At 36.6% G+C, this 23,476-nt stretch overlaps 1 protein-coding gene across 2 annotated transcripts in view; it reads left to right on the top strand.

Moving 5' to 3' along the window:
• Window positions 1-216: 216 nt before the first annotated feature.
• Window positions 217-23,476, top strand: part of PPP4R2 (protein phosphatase 4 regulatory subunit 2) — a 57,654-nt gene continuing 34,394 nt past the window's right edge. Inside the window, exons 1-2 of one of the 2 annotated variants that reach the window (XM_019719690.3) lie at window positions 217-482; window positions 1,474-1,555. In XM_019719690.3, the coding sequence (XP_019575249.2) occupies window positions 449-482; window positions 1,474-1,555 (116 nt within the window). In that variant the 5' untranslated portion in view covers window positions 217-448. Of the gene's footprint in view, window positions 483-1,473; window positions 1,556-11,806; window positions 11,887-23,476 lie in introns of those variants that run through there. The other variant, XM_074313297.2, reaches the window with a different exon arrangement.

Below are 23,476 nucleotides of genomic sequence, written 5' to 3' on the forward strand. Positions count from 1 at the left end.
GGGTCTGTCTCCAACCCCTGCTTTGACCATTCTTCCTTCAGAACGGTGCAGGGACATCAGGGCCACCACCAGACATACCCAGCGGCTGGCCGGCTGCCGCCTGTTCCGGCTCCGGACCGCCCAGGCGGCACGCTTCCGTCGCGCACGCGTTCTCGGGCTCTGGCTAGGAGCGCGCGGCGGGCACGAGGACGGCGGCGAGCTGCGTGCGCGCGGTGACGTGCCGGGCGCCATGTTGGAGGGCTGGTGGTAGCGGCTCGGGGAGGCGTTCATTCTCTCGGTCTCGCTCTCTCACTCGCTTCCCCCGGCTCCCTTCGGTGCCCCCCTCCCGTCGCCTGCGTGCGGGAGTGTGTGCGAGGGAGGGGGTGGGCGTCGGGGGGTGGGGGGGAGGCGTTCGGGTCTCCAGAGACCCGCGGAGGGAGGCGGAGGCTGCGAGGGACGCCGGGAAGCCATGGACATCGAGAGGCTGCAGGAGGCGCTGAAAGGTGGGGGTAGCTGCACCCTCTCCCTTCCTCCTCACCCTTCCCGACTCTCTCTCCTCTCCCTTCAGGTCGGGTGGCTCCGAGGGTCGGGGCCGGGCGTAGGTGGGAAGGTGCGCTCACCCGGTTCCCATCCCCCTCCCGCCTCCCTAGGGGCGGGAGCCCTGTGGGCAGGTCCCTCCCGCCGGCTCTGGGCTTTGTGTCCGCCGCCGGCGTCTAGGCTGGGGGAGGGGAGCCGTGGAATCTCTCACATGGGCCCCAGCCCGTCACACCCTCCGGGGGCTGGTCGTGGGCCCGCAGCCGCCTCCTAGGCAGGCTCTCTTCTCCCGTCAGGCCCCCGCACGACTGGCGTCGGGTTAGAGTAAAAAGTAAGGTTTGGGTAGGGGGAAGGGTGGCGAAGCAACTTTAAATTTGTGTCTCAGGAAGCCTTTTTCACGGCTTCTGGAGTCATCATTCCACGCGCCCTATTCTAAGGTGGTCGATTTCACTGTTCTTAATGTTCGTCTTCCAAGCAACAGGCTTGAGAGCAGTGGTTTTCAAACTTAGAATGGTGTGATTTATTTAGCCTTTTGAGAATTGTGCTTTGAAATTCAGAATCTTGGACATGGTTACATGAGATTACTAGTGTTTCTTAAAACAGATTTGTGAACTTAACATAGTTAAACAATTTGTGGGGAATGAGGCCTGGGATATTAATTTTAACTGGGTTTTCAGATGAAGCTGATCGGGTGTTCCTCTCGGCTACACTATATACTGCGTTAGGATAGTTGGTGAAGCTGAGTGCCCTCTTTAGGGAGATATTTGTTCCCTGTGCAGAGGGTGACATGTGAAAGTAAATCTAGGCGAGTTGAGGTGGATAATTGATTGAGAGGCTAATTTTTTTTTCTTCTTACTATATGAGGAAGGACTGGGAGGAAAGTTTGCCTTTTAGAGGAGACTGGAAATAGTTGATGGACTTATGAGTGATATTGATAACTTTTTTTCTTCCTGTTTCCAGATTTTGAAAAGAGGGGGAAAAAGGAAGTTTGTCCGATCCTGGATCAGTTTCTTTGTCATGTAGCCAAGACTGGAGAAACAATGTGAGTTGAAAACATGTATTTGTTGTTGTAGACTTATGTATCATTCATAATTGCTTGAAAAAGGGAAAAAAAGTGTATTTCAGAAGATTTGAATAATTCATCTGTGTAAAACATACAAGCAAGTGAAGTGCCAGGCATTTAAAGCACTTATTAAGTGCATGTACCCCGGTGCCAAAAAAATGTGTATGAGTGGACACTGGTCAACGTTCCTCAAGCAGTAGTTTGCTGTAATCAGAAGTGTCTGGATGCTGATGGTAACCACTTTGCGCACCTCTTATAATTGCTGAAGTCAAATGTGACTTGTATTCATCTTTTGTTGTTGGTATATATTATTACAAATACAGTTTTTTTCTTTCTTAAAATGTGTATACATTGTTTTTGACACCCTCTATATGCATACTCTGTGATTAATTTTAAAAAATTTTTTAAACTTTTTTTATATCTATGCTTGGGTACGATTAGAATTTACTCGTCTGAAAGAACCAAAAAAAGGAGGAATGACTATTCCATTATGACCCCTTTTTGGCCATAACAGGCTTATTTCCAGGGATTTGTGGCTTTGATTCTGTTTCAGATTCTTTTGTTGGTAATATTTTCTCATATTGTCCTATATCCAACCTTTTGTTGTCATATTTATGTATATAGGTGTCACTTCTGTTTATTCTCTTAAGAACTCAGAGATTATGTGACAAATTCCAGGTTGCTATAGTTTTGACTATCCTGTACACTTTCTAGGATAGCTAACTTGTTACGTATGCTCAGCATTTTATTAGGTTTATTTCTAAATGTCATGAATCTGAAACTTAAATTATAAAGTTAGGACTGTTTCAAAGAAACATTTCATTGCATTGTTTTGTGGTTAGTTTGAGTAGCAGGAGTTGTTTGCACACTCTGGCTAAGTTAATTTGTAGAGAACAATGCAGATTTGGTGACTTTCTGTAGTCTTGTCTTTAGGTAGGGAGTGGGGGGAACAGGAAGGGGAAAGGTTTCTTTGGGTGTAGTGTTAATAAGTAGGCTTTCTCTGGGCTCCCCTACTTCTTGAGTATTTTAAAATTTCTTTTTGAGGCCTAATGTAAGAATGTAAGCTTTAACAAATGATGTATACTTTCTTTGGCTTTATTAGCAAATGTGTGTTTGCTTGTGGTTGTAATGAGGCCTTCTAATAACTAGCCTAATTTTAGAAAGAAAAAAACCCTCTTTGCTTTAATGGTCATATAGACAAACTGAATCTCCTTAGTCCTTTATTAAAATTACCAGTCAACTGAGGAATATGACTGTATTCAGTCTTATTTCTATTTATTGCATTTAAAAAATGGAACCCTTTAGGGGAAAAACTCATTTTTTGTCTCTTAGAACACTTGATTTCAAAAAATTGATGCAAAATAACTAACTGGTATTTATATAGATAAGCTTAAGAATGACTAGACGTCGATTTTCAAAAGTAAATTAATCCCTAAATTAGATTGCCACTGTTTCTTTCAAATTGCTGGTTGGTCTAAACTTATCACTCTCTACATTATAAGGAGAAAAAGCATTTACTTTCAGAGTTTTGATACACAAAATTATATCAAACTATTTGGAAATAAATACTTAAAACCTCTTATTCAGCTTACCAAATCTGTACAAATTTTCTTCCCTTTTTGATAAAGTACAATGACTGTAAAGGCATAAATAGTTGAAGGTTCTAAGAGAAAGCTTTTTAGTATCCTGTCTGAGTGGATCACTGAGTGGTTGGGGAAATTTAACCTGATGTTTCTGGGCAATTATTTTGTGCTTATAGAGGACTTCAACAAGGTGTCTTCGCCACCCCCATCAGATGTTTGTACTTCCACTAAGAGAATTTTGTATTAAAATGATTGGTAGTGTTAGACTGTCTATTGAGTTTGGAAAATATTTTAAAATTTATTCAAGCAGTTGATGTTGCTACTTTTAGCTTTATTTAGCCTTTGTTGTTGTTGTTTTTTAATTAACATATGCAGGCCTTAACATTTGATACTGAAATTTGCAGAGTTTCTCTCATCCATTTATGGCTAAACTGAACTTTATTTAACATTTAAGATTATAACGAGAATGAAAACCTGAAGAACAGCAAGTCAGATCTCTTTGTTTTAGGATGGATGAGTTTAAGAAGTCCGTAGTTCTGTTTTTATTTTCATAGGTACGTTATAGCAAGAAATCAACAAAAGAAACGTATGAAACTTTGTTTATGGATGAAAATCAGTGACAAGCCTTGGTTATTCTTCATTTAAAACCAATTGATTTGACGCTTGTGTTATCATCTTTAGAGAGATGTTAGAACTATAGGCATAGGTTCTTACTGAGGAGGAAGGTGTAGGAAAATTGAAGAGCATTGGAACATTTTTCTTCCTAGTCTATTAAAAACTATCTGTAAACATCTATTGTAGGGAGTTGGGGAAGATGTGGGTACTGAACTGTTACGAAGAGGGACACACCTTTTTATCCATCTGTCTTGTCGGTATCTACCATGTTTCCCCGAAAATAAGACCTCACCGGAAAATAAGCCCTAGCATGATTTTTCAGGGTGACATCCCCTGAGCATGCTCTAATGCATCTTTTGGAGTAAACCTTAATATAAGATCCGGTCTTATTTTCGGAGAAACACGATATAACAACCCCCAAATTAATTGTTTTTTGGCCACTTCAAAAAAATTATGTTGAAAAGGTTACTTTTTCCTGAAAATGGGACATTTCTTGAGAACGCTTTTCCAAAGGTAACAGTTTTCTAATTTAATGCCAAGTATATATTATATGCTGAATAAGCAAACGTGGTAGGTTTCAGTCATGGATTTAAATAATTTGAGGGTTTTTAGTTGCAATTATTCTTTTTGATGGTCAAATTGTGTTGTCTTTGGCCAGTGGGAACCTCTTCATGTTGATTCCAGAGTTCTTTTGACTTGACCCTAAGAGTCTTTGATAGCGTCCTTACCCTGTGGTATGAGAATATATTCTAAGTTGATTTCCTGCCCCAGACCTGGAATCTGCTATTTTTCAATATTTTGGTGGGAAGTGGAGCTTAAAGACTACAATCTGGGTGCTAGAGGTGATTGTTACTGAGTTGGTCATGTGTTTAGCCTCTTCAGTGAACAGAACTAAATAAAATACTTCATGATTCATACTGATACTTCAATTCAAAATCAGGACTACAGAGTTTTCTACTTCCACACCAAAAATCCTGGTTTTTAAGGGCATAGAAGAGTTAGGATATCTCATAATGAGTTAGGATGTTAAATATTTTTTTGCATGTACTCTCTCAATTTCTAGTCTCCATTTTTAAAAACATAGTTGTATGTTTTTATCTGAGCATGTAGCTGTTACATAGCTCTCCCTTTTAACCATCATTTACTTTTAATTTTACAGTAGCTATATGAGTATATCTAATGTTCACCACTGATCCTATGTCAAGGTCTCTAGTCAATTTGGTTGTGTGAGGCTCATGTCTTTAGGCAGGGGTAATGAGAACAATATTTCCTGAGTTCTCGTATGTTGTTAACATATTGTGTCCTGTATACTTGAAGGTCAGTTTGTCTGAAAATAAAATCTTTGTTTCACATTTTTCGTCCTTGAGTAGATTATGTTAGTTCCATTGTTTCCCCCAACTTAAAGAGTTATTGTCAAAATCTGATGATCATCTGATTTTCTTTATTTTCTAAATCACCTACTCTTGTTACCCAGATTCCCAAAGGATTTTTTTCTTTTTCTTTAAACTATAGTAACTTTTGTAAACCAGGTCTTAGTGTTTGGGATTTTGGGTTAGTATATTGATGTATGTGATGAGCTCTTTCAATATATATTTTCAAGTTTTTCAGGTATTTTTAATTTCAGGAAAGTGATTCTTGAATTATTTCCTTTGGTTTTTCCTTTCGAGGGACTCTTGTTTTCCTATATTGAATCATCTTTGCATATCTTCAGTATTTGTAATTTGTCCTGAATTCTTTTTCTTCCTTCCCATTTTTTTTTTAAATAAAGGAATTCATGTCTTTTTTTTTTTTTTAAATCACTTTCTTTATAATTATTTTGGGGGGGGAGGGAAACAGGACTTTATTGGGGAATAGTGTGTACTTCCAAGATTTTTTCTTTTTTTCCCAAGTCAAGTTGTTGTCCTTTCAATCTTAGTTGTGGAGGGCGCAGCTCAGCTCCAGGTCCAGTTGCCGTTGCTAGTTGCAGGGGGTGCAGCCCACCATCCCTTGTGGGAGTCGAACCTGCAACCTTGTGGTTGAGAGGACACGCTAAAACCAACTGAGCCATCCGGGAGCTCAGTGGCAGCTCAGTTCAAGGTGCCATGTTCGATCTTTAGTTACAGGGGGCACTGCCCACCATCCCTTGCGGGACTCAAGGAATTGAACTGGCAACGTTTTGGTTGAGAGCCCACCCTCCAACCAACTGAGCCATCCGGGAGGCAGCTCAGCTCAAGGTGCCCTGTTCTAACCTAGTTGCAGGGGGTGGAGCCCACCATGCCTTGTGGGACTCGAGGAGTTAAACCGGCAACCTTCCCACATGGGCCAGTTGAGAGCCCACTGGCCCATGTGGGAATCGAACCGGCAGCCTTCGGAGTTAGGAGCACGGAGCTCCAACTGCCTGAGCCACCGGGCTGGCCCTCTTCCTTCCTATTTTTAAAAACACAGTTTTATTGAAGTATGATTTACATACAATACAGTAAACTTCATTTATTGACTATGTATAATTTGTTAAGTTCTAATATCTATCTGCATTCACAGAATTGTCACCACACTCAAGATTGTGAACATACCTATTTTCAAAAGTTTCCTCATGGCCCCTTTGTAATCCTCCCTCCCTTGTGTACTCCCCTCCAGAAGCAACTGACGGTTTGCTTTTTATCACTGTAGATTACATCATCTAGAATTTTATATAAATGAAATTATACAATATGTGTTCTTTAGCTTCTTTTACTCAACATAATTATTTTGAGATTGATCCATGTTGTTGCAGATGTCAATAGTTCATTCGTATTTTATTTTTGTATATGTTATGTGAAAATCCTAGTTTGTTTTTTTAAATATATTCACCTGTTGATGGACAAATGGGTTATTTCCAGTTTTTTATATTATAAAAAAACTGCCATGAACATTTGTGTGCAAATCTTTGTATAAACATACACATTCTTTTGTAATAAAAAGTCTAGGAGTGGAATGGTTGGATTATATGGTAGGTGGAACTTGTTGCAACGATGTTGCTAACCTTTTTTGATATCAGAGGGATTATTCATTATGAATATGTACCAACTGGACAAACAGTTAACCTTGTTTGCTATCTGGAAGTGCTGGAAAGGCCGCGTGAAAAAGTTAGATGAAAATGACCTGAACTTTCTGCCAACAATTCATGGCTCTTACATCACGACAATGCACCAGCTCACACAGCACTGTCTGTGAGGGAGTTTTTAGCCAGTAAACAAATAACTGTATTGGAACACCCTCCCTACTCACCTGATCTAGTCCCCAATGACGTCTTTCTTTACCCAAAGATAAAGGGAATATTGAAAGGACATTTTGATGACATTCAGGACATCAAGAGTAATACGACTATAGCTCTGATGGCCATTCCAGAAAAAGAGTTCCAGACTTGCTTTGAAGGGTGGACTAAGCACTGGCATCAGTGCATAGCTTCCCAAGAGGAGTACTTTGAAGGTGACCGTAGTGATATTCAGCAATGAGGTATGTAGCACTTTTTTTTCATAAATTCTTTTTTTTTTTTTTACTATTTAACCCGGCTCTCTGACTTCCCTTTTTTTTCCTTTTTTTTTTATTGGGGAATATAGGGGAACAGTGTTTTTTCAGGGCCCATTGGCTCCAAGTCGTTGTCCTTCAGTCTAGTTGTGAAGGGCGCAGCTCGCTGGCCCATGTGGGAATCAAACCGGCAACCCTGCTCTTCAGAGCTTGTATTCTAACCAACTGAGCCATCCTGCCACCTCCTGTAGCACGTTTTTGTAGGATGAGTTCGTGAACTTAATTGTCTGACCTCGTATGTTTTGTTAAACTGCCAAGCTCTTCCAGAGTGATTGTACCAGTTTGTACTCCCACCAGCATTATGGGAGTTGAGTTCAGTTTCTCAGTTTCTCCACATTCTTTCCAACACTTAGTATGGTTAATTGTTTTCACTTTAGCCGTTCAAATAGGGGCATATTGCATAGTAGTTTTATTTTGTATTTCCCTATCGACTAATGATGGTACACATCTTTTCCTGTGCTTTATTTCTTATTTGTATATCTTCGTTGGTAAATTGTTCAAGCCTTAGCCCATTTTAAAACTGGGTTGTTTTCTTACTGGGTTTTAGAGTTCTTTATGTTACAGATACCAGTCGTTTATCTTACATGTGATTTGCAAATACATGATGCCGTGGCTTGCTTTTCATTCTCAACACTGTTTTTCAAAGTGAAAATTTTAATTTCCATTTTGATTTTTTAAAATTTCTTCTTTGAAGGAATCTTACTGCATTATCTGTTGTGTTTCTAGTTTAGTTTTTATTTCCTAATATTTTTTATTTCTAATTCCTTGCTGAGTATTATTGCTTCATTTTCTGAGTTTCTCTAATTCTGACTTGTATCTTTTTTCTTGGTGTCTAGCTCATTTTGAAATAGTATACAGTTGTGATCTGATTTTGAACAAGTCTTTCTAGCTTCCTTTTGTAGGGATATTTGTTCTGCTCCTTATTCTCTTTTTTTCTTATGATTTCATATTGGATTTGACCTTGGTATTTTTGTTTTGTTTTGTGTTTTTACATAAAATTAGTTTCCCTGAACTTTGAGGAAGACGCGTGGTTCAGAGAATCTTTTCTAAATTCATAGAGTTCTCGTTGTTGTGAAGTGTCTATCAGTTTTTCCTCACCCATTTATTTTTTGGGGTTTGTGAGACCACCTTATCAGCTAGTTTTGTTGTAAATTTTTTTGTTCATCGGTTTTTGGCTTTGCTGTGTAGTTATCTCTGACATACGGGGTTATGGAGAGAGACAAAAGTATAGCACCACTGCCATCTTTTAAGAATTACACTTTTTAGGAAAACTCCTTAAGTCAGTCAGTCTCTGTTGTTAGTTTCCTCATCTACAAAAAGTACCTAATGGAAAACTTAGCAAATGCTCCCTAAGCAGAGTAAATGCTTAGTAGATAGTAGTTGTTATTGTGTTGGTAATGATTATATTGGGTCTCCTTTTTTTTCTCCTTGCAGTTTAAAGTTCTTCATGTTCACCAATTTTGACATATTCATAAGAAAGTAAAAGTTAGCTTACTTAAAAGTAATCAACAGGTGACATCTACATTATTATAAATAAAATCTTCTTAAGCCCATAAGTTTGTTAGATTCTTTTTGTATGGTTTTCGAAAGGAAGGGAATTTTGTCTAACATAGTATTTATTGAACATTGTTTTTAAAATGTTAGTCTCATATATTCATGATTTTTGACACATCCTTGTAACATCTGTATAATTGTGTAATTATTTAATTTTCTTTACATTGGCCTTTTTTCTTCAAATTATTTAAAATTGGGGAAAATATTATAAATCGAGGTCAAGCCCTAATTTTACTCTTCCACAGAGGTATAATCACTTTTAAGTATTTCCCCTTACTCTTGTGAGAAATAAGACCTGAAAATAGGTCTTAGTTTGTTCCATTAGTTGTATCTTCCTAAGTAACTTTAAAATCTATAAATACTAAAATATGTAATATAAATTACCCATGGGCCACCGAAAGTCCTCTCATGTACCATCATCAAAATGGTACACAGAGAAAGCACAGACTCTCCGTAAATATGAGTAAAATGGATGTCCTTTGGGGTCTAAATATTCTAGTAACTGTACTGATTAAGATATGAACCTGAAGAAAACTATAGTTATTTTCATTCTTTACATCACATAATGCTGTAAACCTGACGTGTTATGTACACTGCACAGAATCTATTGAATGATGCACTGAAAACTAGACATGCCAACTTTGTTTACTGACTGGAGTTAATTTCAAATCTTCAATCACTTTGGTGTGCCCGAATGAGCTTACATTTTCCACGTTCAGTACTAGTAGTTGAGTAGTCCCCTAATTTCATGGAGTTAGCATGTGGTAATGTCATTCTTGGAAGGACCTTGGCTTGAGTTCTGAATTTAGCATTACAACTTCTATGTGTGAATTTGGGCAAATTATTTGTGTTTGTTCCCTCACTTGAAAAATGGGGTTTATACCATATAGGTGCCTCAGCTATTGTGAGGACTTTAATAAATGAAAGTATATAGCTACAGATAGTAAAATTTGGGAGGGAGTAAAAATTAGAATTGGGCATAAATAGAATGAATTTGGCTCAAGAAACAAGTCTGAGGCACTTAATCTTATGGAAAGAGCTCTGAGTTGAGAGTCAGGAGAGCACCAGGCAGACCTGTTTGAATTCCCAGCTGTACCACTCTGTTACCATGTAACTGTGGTTGACTTTTCTGTGCCTTAATTTTCCTCATCTGTGAAAACAACGGAAAATAAAGAATATCTCAAGAGATGTGGGGATTTGATGAGTTTACACTTACTAAGTGCTTAACACAGTGACTGACACATGTGAGTGCACTCCCAACCCCATCCCCCATGGAAGCTACTGTGTGTATCTAATTATTTTTGTCTCCGTTGTTTAAATCACTTAAGTTACTATGGGCCACAGTTTCCTCAAATACTGAATGAGGGGCTTGTAATAGATGTTCTCCAAGGTTCCTTTTAGTTTGAAAGCTTATAGGAGTCTCTGTGTTGCAGCCATAGTTAGCCTGGAGGTGGAATTTGCAGCAATAATGGTTAAGGGTGGATAATGGGAGTTGGTGATAATGGTTGATGTTAATTCAAATGAAAGGTGTTAACTGTTGGGAATGTATTGCATCCGTGAATGGTTTGGAGACAGTAAAGAAATAATCAGTCTTCTGATTATTAGCTACCTAAGCCTTCTCTTTTTTTAGTTCCTTGGCTGAAAATGTGAATAACACTTATTTCACAGAGTTTTTGTGAAACAGCAGGCATTCAACAAATTTTAGATTCTTTATTTTGTTTATGTACTGGGATATGAAAAATAAGAAGTAGTAGTAGTAGTAAAAGTCACATTTAATGCTAATTTTGATACTTAAAAGTTTTACAGCTTACCAAAATGAAATTCCAAGAATGAAAACATTGCTTAGTTACAGTGATCTCTGTCTAGGCCCAGTACTTCCCTAAGTCTCATCAAGCCTTATAATACTTAAGACTGAGCTAGCAATTCATTTTTCTTGCCAAAACTTGCTTCACCTTATTCTTTTTCTTTTCCTGTAACCAGATCTTAGACTCTCTCAGACATGCACTAGATTGTATTTTCTCTTCCATCTCCTTACAATTTGTCTAGGCCCCGTACAGGGGCTTGGGCCTCTTGAGTATTTTGACCCTTTTGAAATTTTCTTCTTCTAATGTTATTTTTTGTATGTAGTACCCCTACCTAGCTAGAATCTTTGGTTAGTTTTAAAATGGTGAACCTGAAATTGTGACTGATCTTTAAGGGACTAGTGTTTTCTTTTCACACAGGCACTTCTGTTTGGGATTAAACATTCCTTTTTTTCTAAAAGGCGGACACTTAATGACCTTTTTCTTTGTGCTAGACTCTATTCCTTCGCCTATCCTAATTAGGTCTTACAAATGGCATTTGTAATTTTTGCACTAGTAGTATGTATCTCTGGGAGGGAGGTTGAGGTAGTTTTTTTGTTTACTCTCTGAAGTAGGGATCTCTTATTTTTAAAAGTCAGGCTACTGAGGCTTACAGAACTTGTAATTTGCTCAAGATAGTGCAGCTAGTGACAAAACGGATTTAAACTCAGGTATTCTGATTTCAGATCCTCTCATAATCTGTACATTATACTGCTTGTGCCTTGTTCTGTTGTCTTCTCACATCTTTCCTCTTTACTGTAGCAGCCCAGAATCCTTTCAAAACTATTAGAATTTAAAGCTGTGCGTTTGGTAGGAATCTATTATCACTGTTTTTTTCTGTAATTTCTGAGACTTTCATGCTGCTTACCTAAGACCTATCTTATGTACCTGTTTAGCCCTCCTTTGTGGGACATCATAATATAATCTTCTGAGCACTGATACCATAGTTTCCTGGGGGAAGGGCAAGTATAAGTAAATTGGGTGTGGTGGTTTGTGATTTAAGAAAAACTATGTTAGGAGGTATTTACTGAAAGAGTCAATAGGTAGGTGATTTGGTGTACCTTTAATGTTTATAATTTTCTCTTATTTTCCAGTGACCTCAAAGGCTGAAAACTTTTAGTAATTGAAATTTTGCAGAGGCATAAATTTGAAGCATACAGTTGATGAAACTGACGTATGTATTTTAGCTGGAAGTATGTGAACCTAAGTTTCTCTTTAATATATGCGTTTTGGATTTGTTCTCAGTCAACCAAAAATCTTAATCCTCACAATATTGAGAGGTTGGTGGTAATATTCCCATTTATAGGTGATGAAATGGGAGAAAATACATGCTATAAAAAGATTTGAAATTTGAGTGTTGAGAGGTCTTACAAATGGCATTTGTAATTTTTGCACTAGTAGTGTGTATCTCTGGGAGGGAGGTTGAGGTAGTTTTTTTGTTAACAAAATATTTGTATTCAAAATTGTATGTTCTAAAGTAAATTTGGTATTTTTGGAGATTGTTTTAATCAAGTCTTATTTTAGGGATATTACCCATGATGTCTTTGGGGTAACTTGAGATTGGAGCTGTTTTTATCTCAAAGTAGTTCTTTTTACTAGAGACTGGTCTACCTTTTCTGGGACCTTTGCACACTAGAGTTTTTCTGCAAGGAGTAATCTTAAATGTGGGTAGAAAGTGACCTACTTTTTTTTCTCCCAATGAGTATTCTTGGTGAATTCAGGGTTTTCATGTTTTATAAGCTATTGTGAGATAAGTTGTCTTCCTTTCCCCCCTGTGTAGATATTGATACCCATCTATACTTGTCCTAACATGTTCATATTAGAGTTTGTAAGGCTGATACCTTGTCACCCAGTGTTCTTGTAAATATTGTCCTTGGCATTTGATTTTGCTATCTTAGTTGTTCTAGGGTATGACAGAAATCAATGCCACAGCCACGATATGGCCACTTTAAAAAATGTATATGAAAAAAATGAATATGAAAAAAATGTATATGATAAATTGTTAGGGGAGTAGATGGACAAATGGTAAATTTTAAAAATTTGTTTTAAAACTTTCGGTCTTTATAGTTTTAAGTATCTTAAATATGGAGAATATCACATACATGCCTTTTCTGTTTACATCTCAGTTTTGGTTAAGGAGAAGTTTGGTGAGAAAACTTTGAGTATTTTTGGATCCTTGTCTCTCAAAAGTATTTTTTCCCAGTTTTATTCAGAAATAATTGATGTACCTCAATTATTGATGTATACAGCATGGTGGTTTGATTTACATATATTGTGACATGACAGCCACAGCAGGTTTAGTTAACATCTTTCATCTCATATAGATACAATAAAAAAAGAAATGTCTTGTGATGAGAACTCTTGGGATCCACTCTTAATTTTCCTATATATCGTACAGCAACACTGCTAAGTATAATCATCATGTTGTACATTACGTCCTTAGTACCTTTATCTTAACAATTGCAAGTTTGTACCTTTTGACAGCCTTTCTCCAATACCCCCTTTTCCCACTCTTTGCATTTTGAGTTTAATGGATCACATGAATTAAATAAATATTGCTGTGTACATAATGTGAAAAGACTCATATACAAAAATTATGGAATTAGTACTACTTTAGATAAGCCTGTCTCATTTAAAACAGTATTATAAAGCTCACAAGGAAAAAGAAAAATCTAACTATACTGTTAACCTATTGTATATTCTTAACAGAATTTTTCTGTGCATATATAAGTATGTATGTTAATACTTTTTGAAAAATACGCATAGTATCAGACTTCTGCAGTTTGCCTTTTGTTACTCGCTGTATTTGGGTATCTTGATCAAAACACAAAAGTTTACATCGTTTTTATGGGTTGCATGGTATTCCTTTGTTTTGGGTACACCCTGATTTACTGGATCTGTCCTCTTTGGGGTCCTTTAGGTTATGTACAGTTGCAGACAATTCAAGCAACATTTAAGGGAGCATATTTACATTGGCACAGATTCAGGAATGGGATTTATGGGTTGAAGTTTATGTATATTATTATCTTGACAGATACTGCCATTGACCTTTCAAAAATTTTTTTTTAGCTTATGCTTATACCAGCAGTGTATGAAAGTTATCTCTGTCCTGATGTCAGCACCGAGCATTCTAGGCTTTTAAATGTGAAAATCTGATAGATGGTATCTCATTTTAATTTGCTTTATTTTTATTTTGTGCCAGCATCTTTCCATGAGTTTACTGCTATTTGTAGATTTCTGTCTTCCTCATTTAGTAAACTGTAGTTTGTTCTTTTTTCAGTTTTTTGCTATAGTTTTATTGATTAAAAAAAACAACAACAAAGTAGCCTGATCGAGTTCTAAATAAATTATACTTTTATTGTATTAGGAATAATTTGAGTTTAAAACAGTCCCAAGCAGCATGTTGTTTAAAAAGGTCAACAACTGTGTAGCAAAGGATAGTTTTTGTAATGATCGGTGGATTGAGCTGTTTTTCTGGCATATGTCTCTCTCGTTAATCACATTTCAAAGACAAGTAGTTGTATTGATCAGTTAAAAAAGACTTGAAATACAAAGTATGAGCAATGCCTTTAATTTTTATTATTTGAAAATTTGTCCTTGTAATCCCTCCACCCCCTGCAATGTGGTTTTGGCCTATTTATTTGTAAATAGGCCAAAACAACAACAAAAAAACACTGTTCTTAGGTTAACTGAGTACTGAGAGCACTCTGAAGCCTCAAATGTCATAAAGTACTACAGCAACAGGAATGAAAATACCCATGAAAACGAACATTATTTTAAGATTGTGGTCTTCTATCTTAAAATTAGTTTTGAATAAACACATCTTTTATTTAAATGTAGGTAAATTATTTAATTTGATCGATGGTGTCTACTTAAGCTAATAAGCGTTGGCAATAAAGTGGAATTAAAAATAATTGAAGATGTGTGAGTTTTTGAGATTAAGGTTTTTCTTCAAATTTGCATTTTTATAATTTATTTTGCAATACTTGTGTTCACTTTCCTTTTCAATATTTCATAGCAATGGTTCTCAATCAGGGGTGACAATGTTTGGAGACACTTTTGGTTGTTACAAGTGGCATCTAAGGGTAGTGGTTGGGGATGCTGCTAAATATCCTACATACGTAACACAGGACAACCCCCAACAGTGAAGGATTATCAAGCCCAAAATGTCAATAGTGTGCAGAGGTTGAAAGATTCTGCTCCATATGGGAAAGCATACATTCAACTTTAAAAAGTCTTACAGTTCTGTTCTGTGACCTGTGAAATAAAAACAATGAGTAGGATAAGACCATGAAGGTCTTTAACCATGGCTTTGATTTTCACCTCTCAGAACTCTGTGAAAAACTTTCTTTAGAAAAGAATAATTTTTGGGAAATAAATACTGCTTGTCAAAGATTCATTGTTTAATTGTAAGTATTCTCTTTCCTGATTTTCAGGAATGATGAAAGTGCCAGATATTTTGCCCTTCATCTAATCATATATCATCTAGGAAACTTTTTCTCTTTTAATTACTCTCACACAATAAGCTGACACTAGAGGTGGGTTTTTTCCCCCCATACCAAGCAATTCTGTGACTCCAGCTGAGAGTCCTACAATTCATTTCAATTCTGATACTATGTACCTGGAGTTAGCATCAGATCTCAGAGTTTAAGTGCTTAGTCCCACAAGACTCCCCCCCCCCCCCCCTTCAGCCTCCAGTCACAAGTCCAAGTTGTTACCTGTGCTTCTGACAGCACACTGAAAATGGGAGATTGCTGGTACCCCTCTTTTGGGTTCCATTAATTTGTTAGAATGGCTCACAGAACTCAGGAAAACAGTTTACTTGCTAGATTACCAGTTTGTCAAACAGAATATTAAAGATACCAATCAACAGCCAAATGAAGAGATACATAGGGCGAGGTCCTGAAGGGACCTACATGTATACACCTGGTGTTTTACCCAGTTACCATTTCCATATTTAATGAAGTGTTATTAATAGCTGCTTTAAAATGTGCTCGTTTCGTAGACCTCTCCACTTTTTACTTCCAACTTCTGCTATGATCTTTTCAGATTGTGCGATGTATATATAATGAATAGGGTCCAGAGTCTTCACTTCAGCGTGCTGTTAAATATGCAAGATGGCGTAAATAACTAATCTTTTTCTCACCTGTGAAGCCATCTGTTTCTGGAGTTTTGTTTCTTGGCAGTTGTTTGATTACTGCTTCTATTTCAGTGTTAGTGATCGATCTGTTTAGAAATTCTATTCCTCCCTGGCTTAGTCTTGGAAGGTTGTATGTTGGTAGAAGTTTATTTCTTCTAGGTTGTCCAATTTGTTAGTATATAATTTTTGTAGTATTTCTGTGGTGTAGGTTGTAATTTCTCTTTCATTTACACTTTTTTATTTTTCTGTGAGTCTGGCTAAAGGTTTGTCAATTTTATCTTTTCAAAGAACCAGCTTAGTTTCACTGATCTTTTCTATTTTTTATAGTCTCTATTTTGCTTACTTCTGTTCTTTATTATTTCCTTTCTTCTGTTTACTTTGAGTTTTGTTTTCTTTCTAGTTCTTCCAGGTGTAAAGTTAGATTGTTTGGAAATTTTCTTGATTCTTGAGGTAAGACAGCTTTGCTATAAACTTCCCTTTTAGAACTGCTTTTGCTGCATCCCATAAACTTTGGAAAGTTATGTTTTCATTTATCTCAATGAAGGTTTTGATTTCCTGTTGGATTTCTTCGATCCATTAGTTGTTTATTGGCATGTTGCTTAGTCTCCACGTGTTTGTTTTTTCCAATTTTCTCCCTATAGTCAATTTCTGGCTTCATACTGTTGTGATTGGAAAAAATGCTTTATATGATTTCAGCCTTCTTGAATTTATTGAGACTTGTTTTGTAGCTTAATATTTGATCTCTTGTGGAGACTGTTCCATATGCACTTGGAAAAAAATGTGTATTTTGCAGTTTGAGGATGAAATGTTCTATAAATGTCTATTAAATTGAATTGCTGTAATGTGACATTTAAGGCCATTATTTCCTTATTGATTTTCTGTCTGGATGATCTGTCCACTGATAAAAGTAGGCTATTAACTTCCCCTGCTATTACTGTAAATTTCTTGCTTTATGTCTGCTAATGTTTGCTTTATATATTTTGGTGCATAGATATTTACTATTGTTATATCCTCTTTTTAGATTGATCCCGTTATCATTTTGTAATGTCTTTGTCATTTTTTTACATTCTTTGTTCTAAAGTCTATTGTGTCTGATATGAGTATTGCTACCCTGCTTTCTATTCATTTCTGTTTGTATGGAATATCTTTTTCCATCCCTTCACTTTCAGTCTGTATATGTTTTGATATGAAGAGAGTTTTTTGTATGCAGCATATGGATGTTTCCTAATCCATTCAGTCATTGTGTATCTCCTAATTGTAGCATTTAGTCTATTTACATTTAAAGTAATCATTGATAAGTATGTACTTATTTCCATTTTGTTAATTGTATTTTAGTTGTTTTTGTAGTTCTTATCTGTTCCTTTCTTTTGATATCTTTGCTGTGGTTTGCTAGTTTGTTGTTTTGTGTGTGTGTGTGTGTGTGTGTGTGTGTAGTGTGTCTTTTGCAGATTTTTGGTTTGTGGTTACCATCAGGTTTGTGTGTATCATTCTATATCTAGAACAGTCCATTTTAAGCTGATAGGTATTTAAGTCTGAATGTATTCTAAAAGAACTACATTTTTATTCCCCTCTTCGTGCTTTATGTTTTTGACTTCATATTTAAGATTTTTTTGTTGTTTCGTGTATCTCTTAACTACTTATTGTGGTTATAGTTCAGTTTGCAACTTCTGTCTTAAATGTGCGATTTTCTGTGTTTATTAAATATTTGCTTTTACCTGTGATATTGTTTCCTTTCACATATTATCGGTGGTTATGGCCTTTACTGCTTAAGTAAGGCATTTTAATATTTCTTATGAAGCTGGTTTAGTGGTGATGGACTCCTTCAGTGTTTGTTTGTTTGGGAAACGTTTTATGTCTTTCAATCTGAACAACCTTGTCAGGTAGAGTATTCTAGGTTGTAGGTTCCTTTCAGCACTTTATGCCCTTCCACTCCCTCTGGCCTGCAAAGTTACTGCTGAAAAATCAGCTGATAGCCTTGTGTAGTTGCCCTTGTATGTGACTAGTTGTTTTCCTCTTGCTGCCTTCAAGATTCTCTCTTTAACATGTTGCTTACGGATCACGAGAATCTTCACGAGGGATTTAAACCCCGCAGTACGCAACGTGTTAACTTTTTGCCATTTCAATTACAGTATGTCATGGAGTGTGTCTCTTTAGATTCATCTTGTTTAGCCCTCTGTGTTTCCTAGACCTCTGTTTTTCATTTCCCAGGTTTGGAAAGTTTTCAGGCATTATTTCTCCAAATAAAGTTTCTGTTCCTTTCTCTCTTTGTCCTCCTGGGATCCCGGTGAATGTGAATGTGCGCTTGATGTTGTCCTAGAGGATCCTTAAGCTATCTTCATTATTTAAAATTAGTTTTTCTTTGTTGTTCTGATTGGTTGATTTCCACTAATCTGACTTTGGGTCGCTGATCCGTTCTTCTGTGTTAGTTAATTTGTCATTTACTCCTTCTGTATTTTTTTCATTTCAATTGTGAATTTCAGCTCTGGTTATTATACTTTCTAAGTCGGTGTTGAAGTTCTCCCTGAGTTCCTCTATTCTGCTGTCAGGTTTGGTGAGGATCCGTGTGACTGTTTCTTGGAATTTTATAAAGTAAATTATTTACTTCTATTTCATTACAGTGTTTTTTTCTGGAAATTTTTCTTGCTTCATATGAAACATAGTCCTATGTGTCCTCATTTTATTTGACTTTCTATGTGTATTTATATGAGTTAGACAAAATAGCTCTCTCTTTCCCAACCTTCGTATAGAAGTGACCTCTGTGTGCTGGGTGGATTTGATAGGCAGGTTGGAGCCTAGTGGATGTTTGTCATGGCTTGAGGTGATGACTTGCTGAGCTACAGTGACTCCAGGCAGGGAGGCCAGGCACTTGTGGTTACGCCTTGTTGATTCCACTTGCTAACTTTATTTGGAGCTGGAGCCAGGCTCCAGGTGGTATGGCCAGGCATGCTCTGCAGTGACCTTGCAGGTAGGCCAGAGCACCTGGGTAGAGCTTCTGCCAGCTCTCTTAGGTGAGGCGGACGCTTACAGACACCTCCAATTGTGGAATATTGTCTTAGATCCCAGAGAGCTTCCACGATTCCCCCACCATCTCCTCTATACACTCTCTTGTTGTGCAGAAGCTGTTCATTCAACCCTCAGTTGTTTCTCAAGAGAAATTCCTGTATGTATAGGTGAACATTTCAGTGTGCTCATGGGAGGAGGCGAGTTCAGTGACCTCCTGTGCCCCACCATTTTAGACCTCTGCCATTTTCGAGCTCCTGCCTTACTCTTCTAAAGTTCTTTTTTGATCTCAGTTGTTTACCTTTCCAGTTTTATCTCTTGCCACCATTTGTACCTTTCCCACATTACTTGCAGTTCGCTAGATATGCAGTTCTTTATTTTGCTAGTGTTAAATTCTAATAATATCTTTCTGTACATTTCTTCTGATGTTGTTCCTCAAGAGATATCTTAATCTTGTCTACTGAAAAGCTTTCTTGGATCCTGTTTTCTCAGTAGAAACTCATATTTCTGACATGCATCAATCACATTTTCTGTTGTAGCTGTTTGCTTATTAGACTATTTCTACTTGTTCTGTAAGCTTTGAGGGGGCTGAAGTTGCCTTGCTCAAAACATGTCACAAAGTAGGAGCTGAGTTAAATATATAAATGGAAGAAAAACTAAAATCTTGTCTTTATCTGTTAAAGAAATTATTTCTAACTTTAGAAAATAATGGAAAACCTTATTGGTATCAACCTTGAGCTGTGTGTGTGTGTGTGTGTGTGTGTGTGTGTGTGTGTGTGTGAATATTCTGAAATAAACTTGCCTTCTCTCTTCCCTTACAATTTTCCTATATCCAGATACTATTTATCCTTCGTCAGCATTTCTTGTGCCTAAGCTTTCCCAGATTTTCAAACAAGATAGTAATGACCTTTTTAAATTTTTCATTTTACTCCTTTCTACTCCATGTTTTGAGTATTTTAATGTAAATCCTATTTTCCTGTTTAAAGAACGTAGGAAGGGGAAGGGGCTGGGATTTATTGAACGGTATATGGTGTGATGGTGAATATATATGTATGTATGTGTGTGTGTACACACGCGGGCACGTGTGTACACACACAAAATGCTGGTATGAGGTTTTCTGAATATGGGAATTCCTTTTGTTATATACTATTCACCACTTAGTTTTTGTGTAATTTCTGATTGTGCATTGTTTCCTAAAGTTCCTTCAAACCTTTATTGAGATGTCAATTAAGTCAACAAGTATTTACTTATTACGCATATGTTCTGTGCCAGGGCCTTGCTAGGAGCTAGGTATGCAGTGGTGAGCAAACAAACCAGTCTGTTACAGTACTTATTATTTTGCCAATAAAATATTTCATTTAGTATTGTATTGGGTGCAGGGGATGCAGTGGTGAGCAAATAACCCACAGTCCCTTATAGTATTAACAGTATTTTATTTCATTTAATATTTTCCTCACTGTTTTTATCAGCATTCGTCTGTAACACATATGTTTGCTTTATTTTAAAAATTAAAACTGGGGGAAACTTTTGTAAATGTAGTTCCTTGAGAGTAATTTTTTTCAGTTGACTTTTAAATCAGCATATGAAATCTGACAATTAAGTTTGCAAACTCATCCTAGCTACATACCTCATTGCCGAATATCACTATGGTCACCTTCTAAGTACTCCCCTCGGTAAGTTATGCACCGACGCCAGCACCTAGTCCACCCTTCAAAGTAATTTTGAAACTCTTTTTCTGGAATGGCCATCAGAGCTATCGTCGTATGTACCCTTGATGTCCTGAATGTCATCAAAATGTCTTCCTTTAGTATTTCCTTTATCTTCGGGTGAAGAAAAGTCATTGGGGACCAGATCAGATGAGTAGGGAGGGTGTTCCAATACAGTTATCTGTTTACTAGCTAAAAACTCCCTCACAGACAGTGCCGTGTGAGCTGGTGTGTTCGTTGTCATGATGCAAGAGACATGAATTGTTGGCGAAAAGTTTAGGTCATTTTCGTCTAACTTTTTTATGCAGCCTTTCCAGCACTTCCAAATAGTAAACTTGGTTAACTGTTTGCCCAGTTGGTACAAATTCATAATGAATAATTCCTCTGATATCAAAAAAGGTTAGCAACATCATTTTGACACTTGATTTGGACTGACAGAATTTTTTGGTCATGGAGAATTGGCTGACTTCCAATGTGTACTTTGACACTTTGTTTCAGGGTGGTATTGGCACAGCCTTGTTTCATCACCAGTGATAACACGGCCCAAAACATCATCTTGCCTCTCCAAAAGGTCTTGGCAAACTTCGACTCACCTTTGCTTTTGTTCATCGGTGAGCTCCTTCGGGACCATTTGTGTACACACCTTTCTCATGCCAAGGTTTTCAGTTAAGATTTTAATTGTTTCTCTATCGATGTTTACTTAGCTATGCTTCTCACAGTCAGCCGACAATTTTGACACACAGTTCACAGAATTTTTGCAATGTTTTCATCAGTTCTGCTTGTTACTGGCTGCCCTGACCTCTCTTCATCAGTGACATGTTCTCTCCCTTCAGAAAAACGTTTAATCCACTTGTACGCTGCTCTTTTCTTCATGGCATTATCCCCATAAACTTGGACTAACGTCCCTGATTTCACTTCCAGTCTTTCCAAGTTTAACAGGAAACTTAATGTTTGTTCATTTCTCTAATTCAAGCTCAAGACATTCTCGTGACAGCACACAAAAACACGCAACAACAGTAGTGAATGCCACTCAGCAAGACACCGCCACACATCGACACGAACACAGCTGTGAGACACTGATAGATCAAGGTTACGAAACCTTACTGAGCTGTTTGTACTGTGCTGCCAATGTAAGCACACGGTGGCAAGGTCGCGGACTTAATTGTCAAATTTCATATGCTATGAGTATAAGAATAATCAGGTATAGAAAGGGGTCAACCAATACTAGTAATTGTGTTTGTTATACATTTCTATTTTAAAACTTTGGGGAGGTAAAAGCTTTAGTGTCAAGTGATACTAGCCTCATAATATATGAGGCCAATAAAGAGAACTTAAGATGGGAATAAAATTAAATTGCTTTAAATTTTTGCTTTTTGAATTTGTTCTGCTATACATACATATAAATTATAGTATTCCTGAAAAATTTCATAGAATTAGAAATTTTATTAAAGGTTTAACATTAGAATCTCTTTGCTACCTGAAAAAGACATTTAAAATTAAAAGGTCAGTAAATATTCCTCCTCAGTGTTTTTTCCCCACATTTTAGTGTCTGAAATTAAATGTTTTTGAAGCATCATAGTGTCCTAGAATTCTTAATGCGGAGTGTTACAGGTGATCCTGACTTAGATTTGATTAGTACAATATGATTAGCTCTGTGAAGGTTTAGGAAAAGCACGTATTTAAATGTATTGAATAGCTAGCACTGATACCGTGTTTCCCCAAAAATAAGCCCTAGCCGGACAATCAGCTCTAATGCGTCTTTTGGAGCAAAAATTAATATAAGACCCGGTCTTAGATTATATTACATAAGACCCAGTTTGATAGTAAAATAAGACCGGGTCTTATATTAATGTTTGCTCCAAAAGACGCATTAGAGCTGATTGTCCGGCTAGGGCTTACTTTCAGGGAAACATGGTAGTTTGGAAGACTCACTCTTTTAAGAAAGGTTTCTGAGTATTCAGTATGAGTAGGTTGATTTAAGTATTAGCATGTTTCAAGTAAGGATAGGTTTTAAGAAATTTTTTTTAGTACATTTATATTTAGTCGATAGTCTTCAAAAGTCAGGTTGGTATGAGGATTTGTGGATAAAATTGTATCCTTATTTGTGACTGAAATTTTGGTTTTTTAAGAATAGGTACTTGAACAGTACAAAATCTTTATAGAATTACGTTAACAGAATGATGTTTTCTAAATGTGCTATTTTTTTAATTAGTGAATTTGGTATTAATAAGGGGCATTTAAAATTTATTATAAAAGGATACCTTATTAAAAACAATTTGAATATTCAGTATTTCATAAAGGAAGAAATAACAGCCCCTCCATTTCTGTGCCCCAAAATATACTTAATATTTATATGTACTCAGTAAAATACAAATGGAAATGAGAATTTAGTTAGTAGCTTTAGGAAAAAAAGTCCTCTGGGAAAACTAAAGTGTCTTTGGACACTTTAGTTTGTGTTCTAAGGACTTAAATTCAAGTTTTTCAGATATACTTGAAAAAGAAATGCCAGTAGCCCTTTAAAGATATATTTCAATAAACTTCGTTTTTTAGTATTCAGTTTGAATGTTTTTATTTTTTAATTACAAAATTTACCATTAATAGCTTAATTTTTCTCTATAATGACATGAAGCAGTTATCTTTTAATACTTTTAAAAGGTAACAAGCTCTCATTAAAAACTATAGATATGATTGGCTGAAATACAACCTGCTTGAGACTTTTGAATTCATAAATGAATACATTTATAAATTTAGATCTAATTTCTAATGACGGAAAATCAAACTTTAGGGTTGATGCAGGATGATTCATATATTTTGAAGACCAAGGATGTTTATATTGGAAAAATATAAAATTCACCAAACTATAATCAAGGGATAAAGTTCTAATAAGAAAATAGCAGTAAAGTTGCTTTATTGGCAGT

This window comes from Rhinolophus sinicus, chromosome 5 (genome assembly GCF_057876585.1).
Source record: "Rhinolophus sinicus isolate RSI-liver-muscle chromosome 5, RSI-T2T, whole genome shotgun sequence".
Lineage (NCBI taxonomy): Eukaryota > Metazoa > Chordata > Mammalia > Chiroptera > Rhinolophidae > Rhinolophus > Rhinolophus sinicus.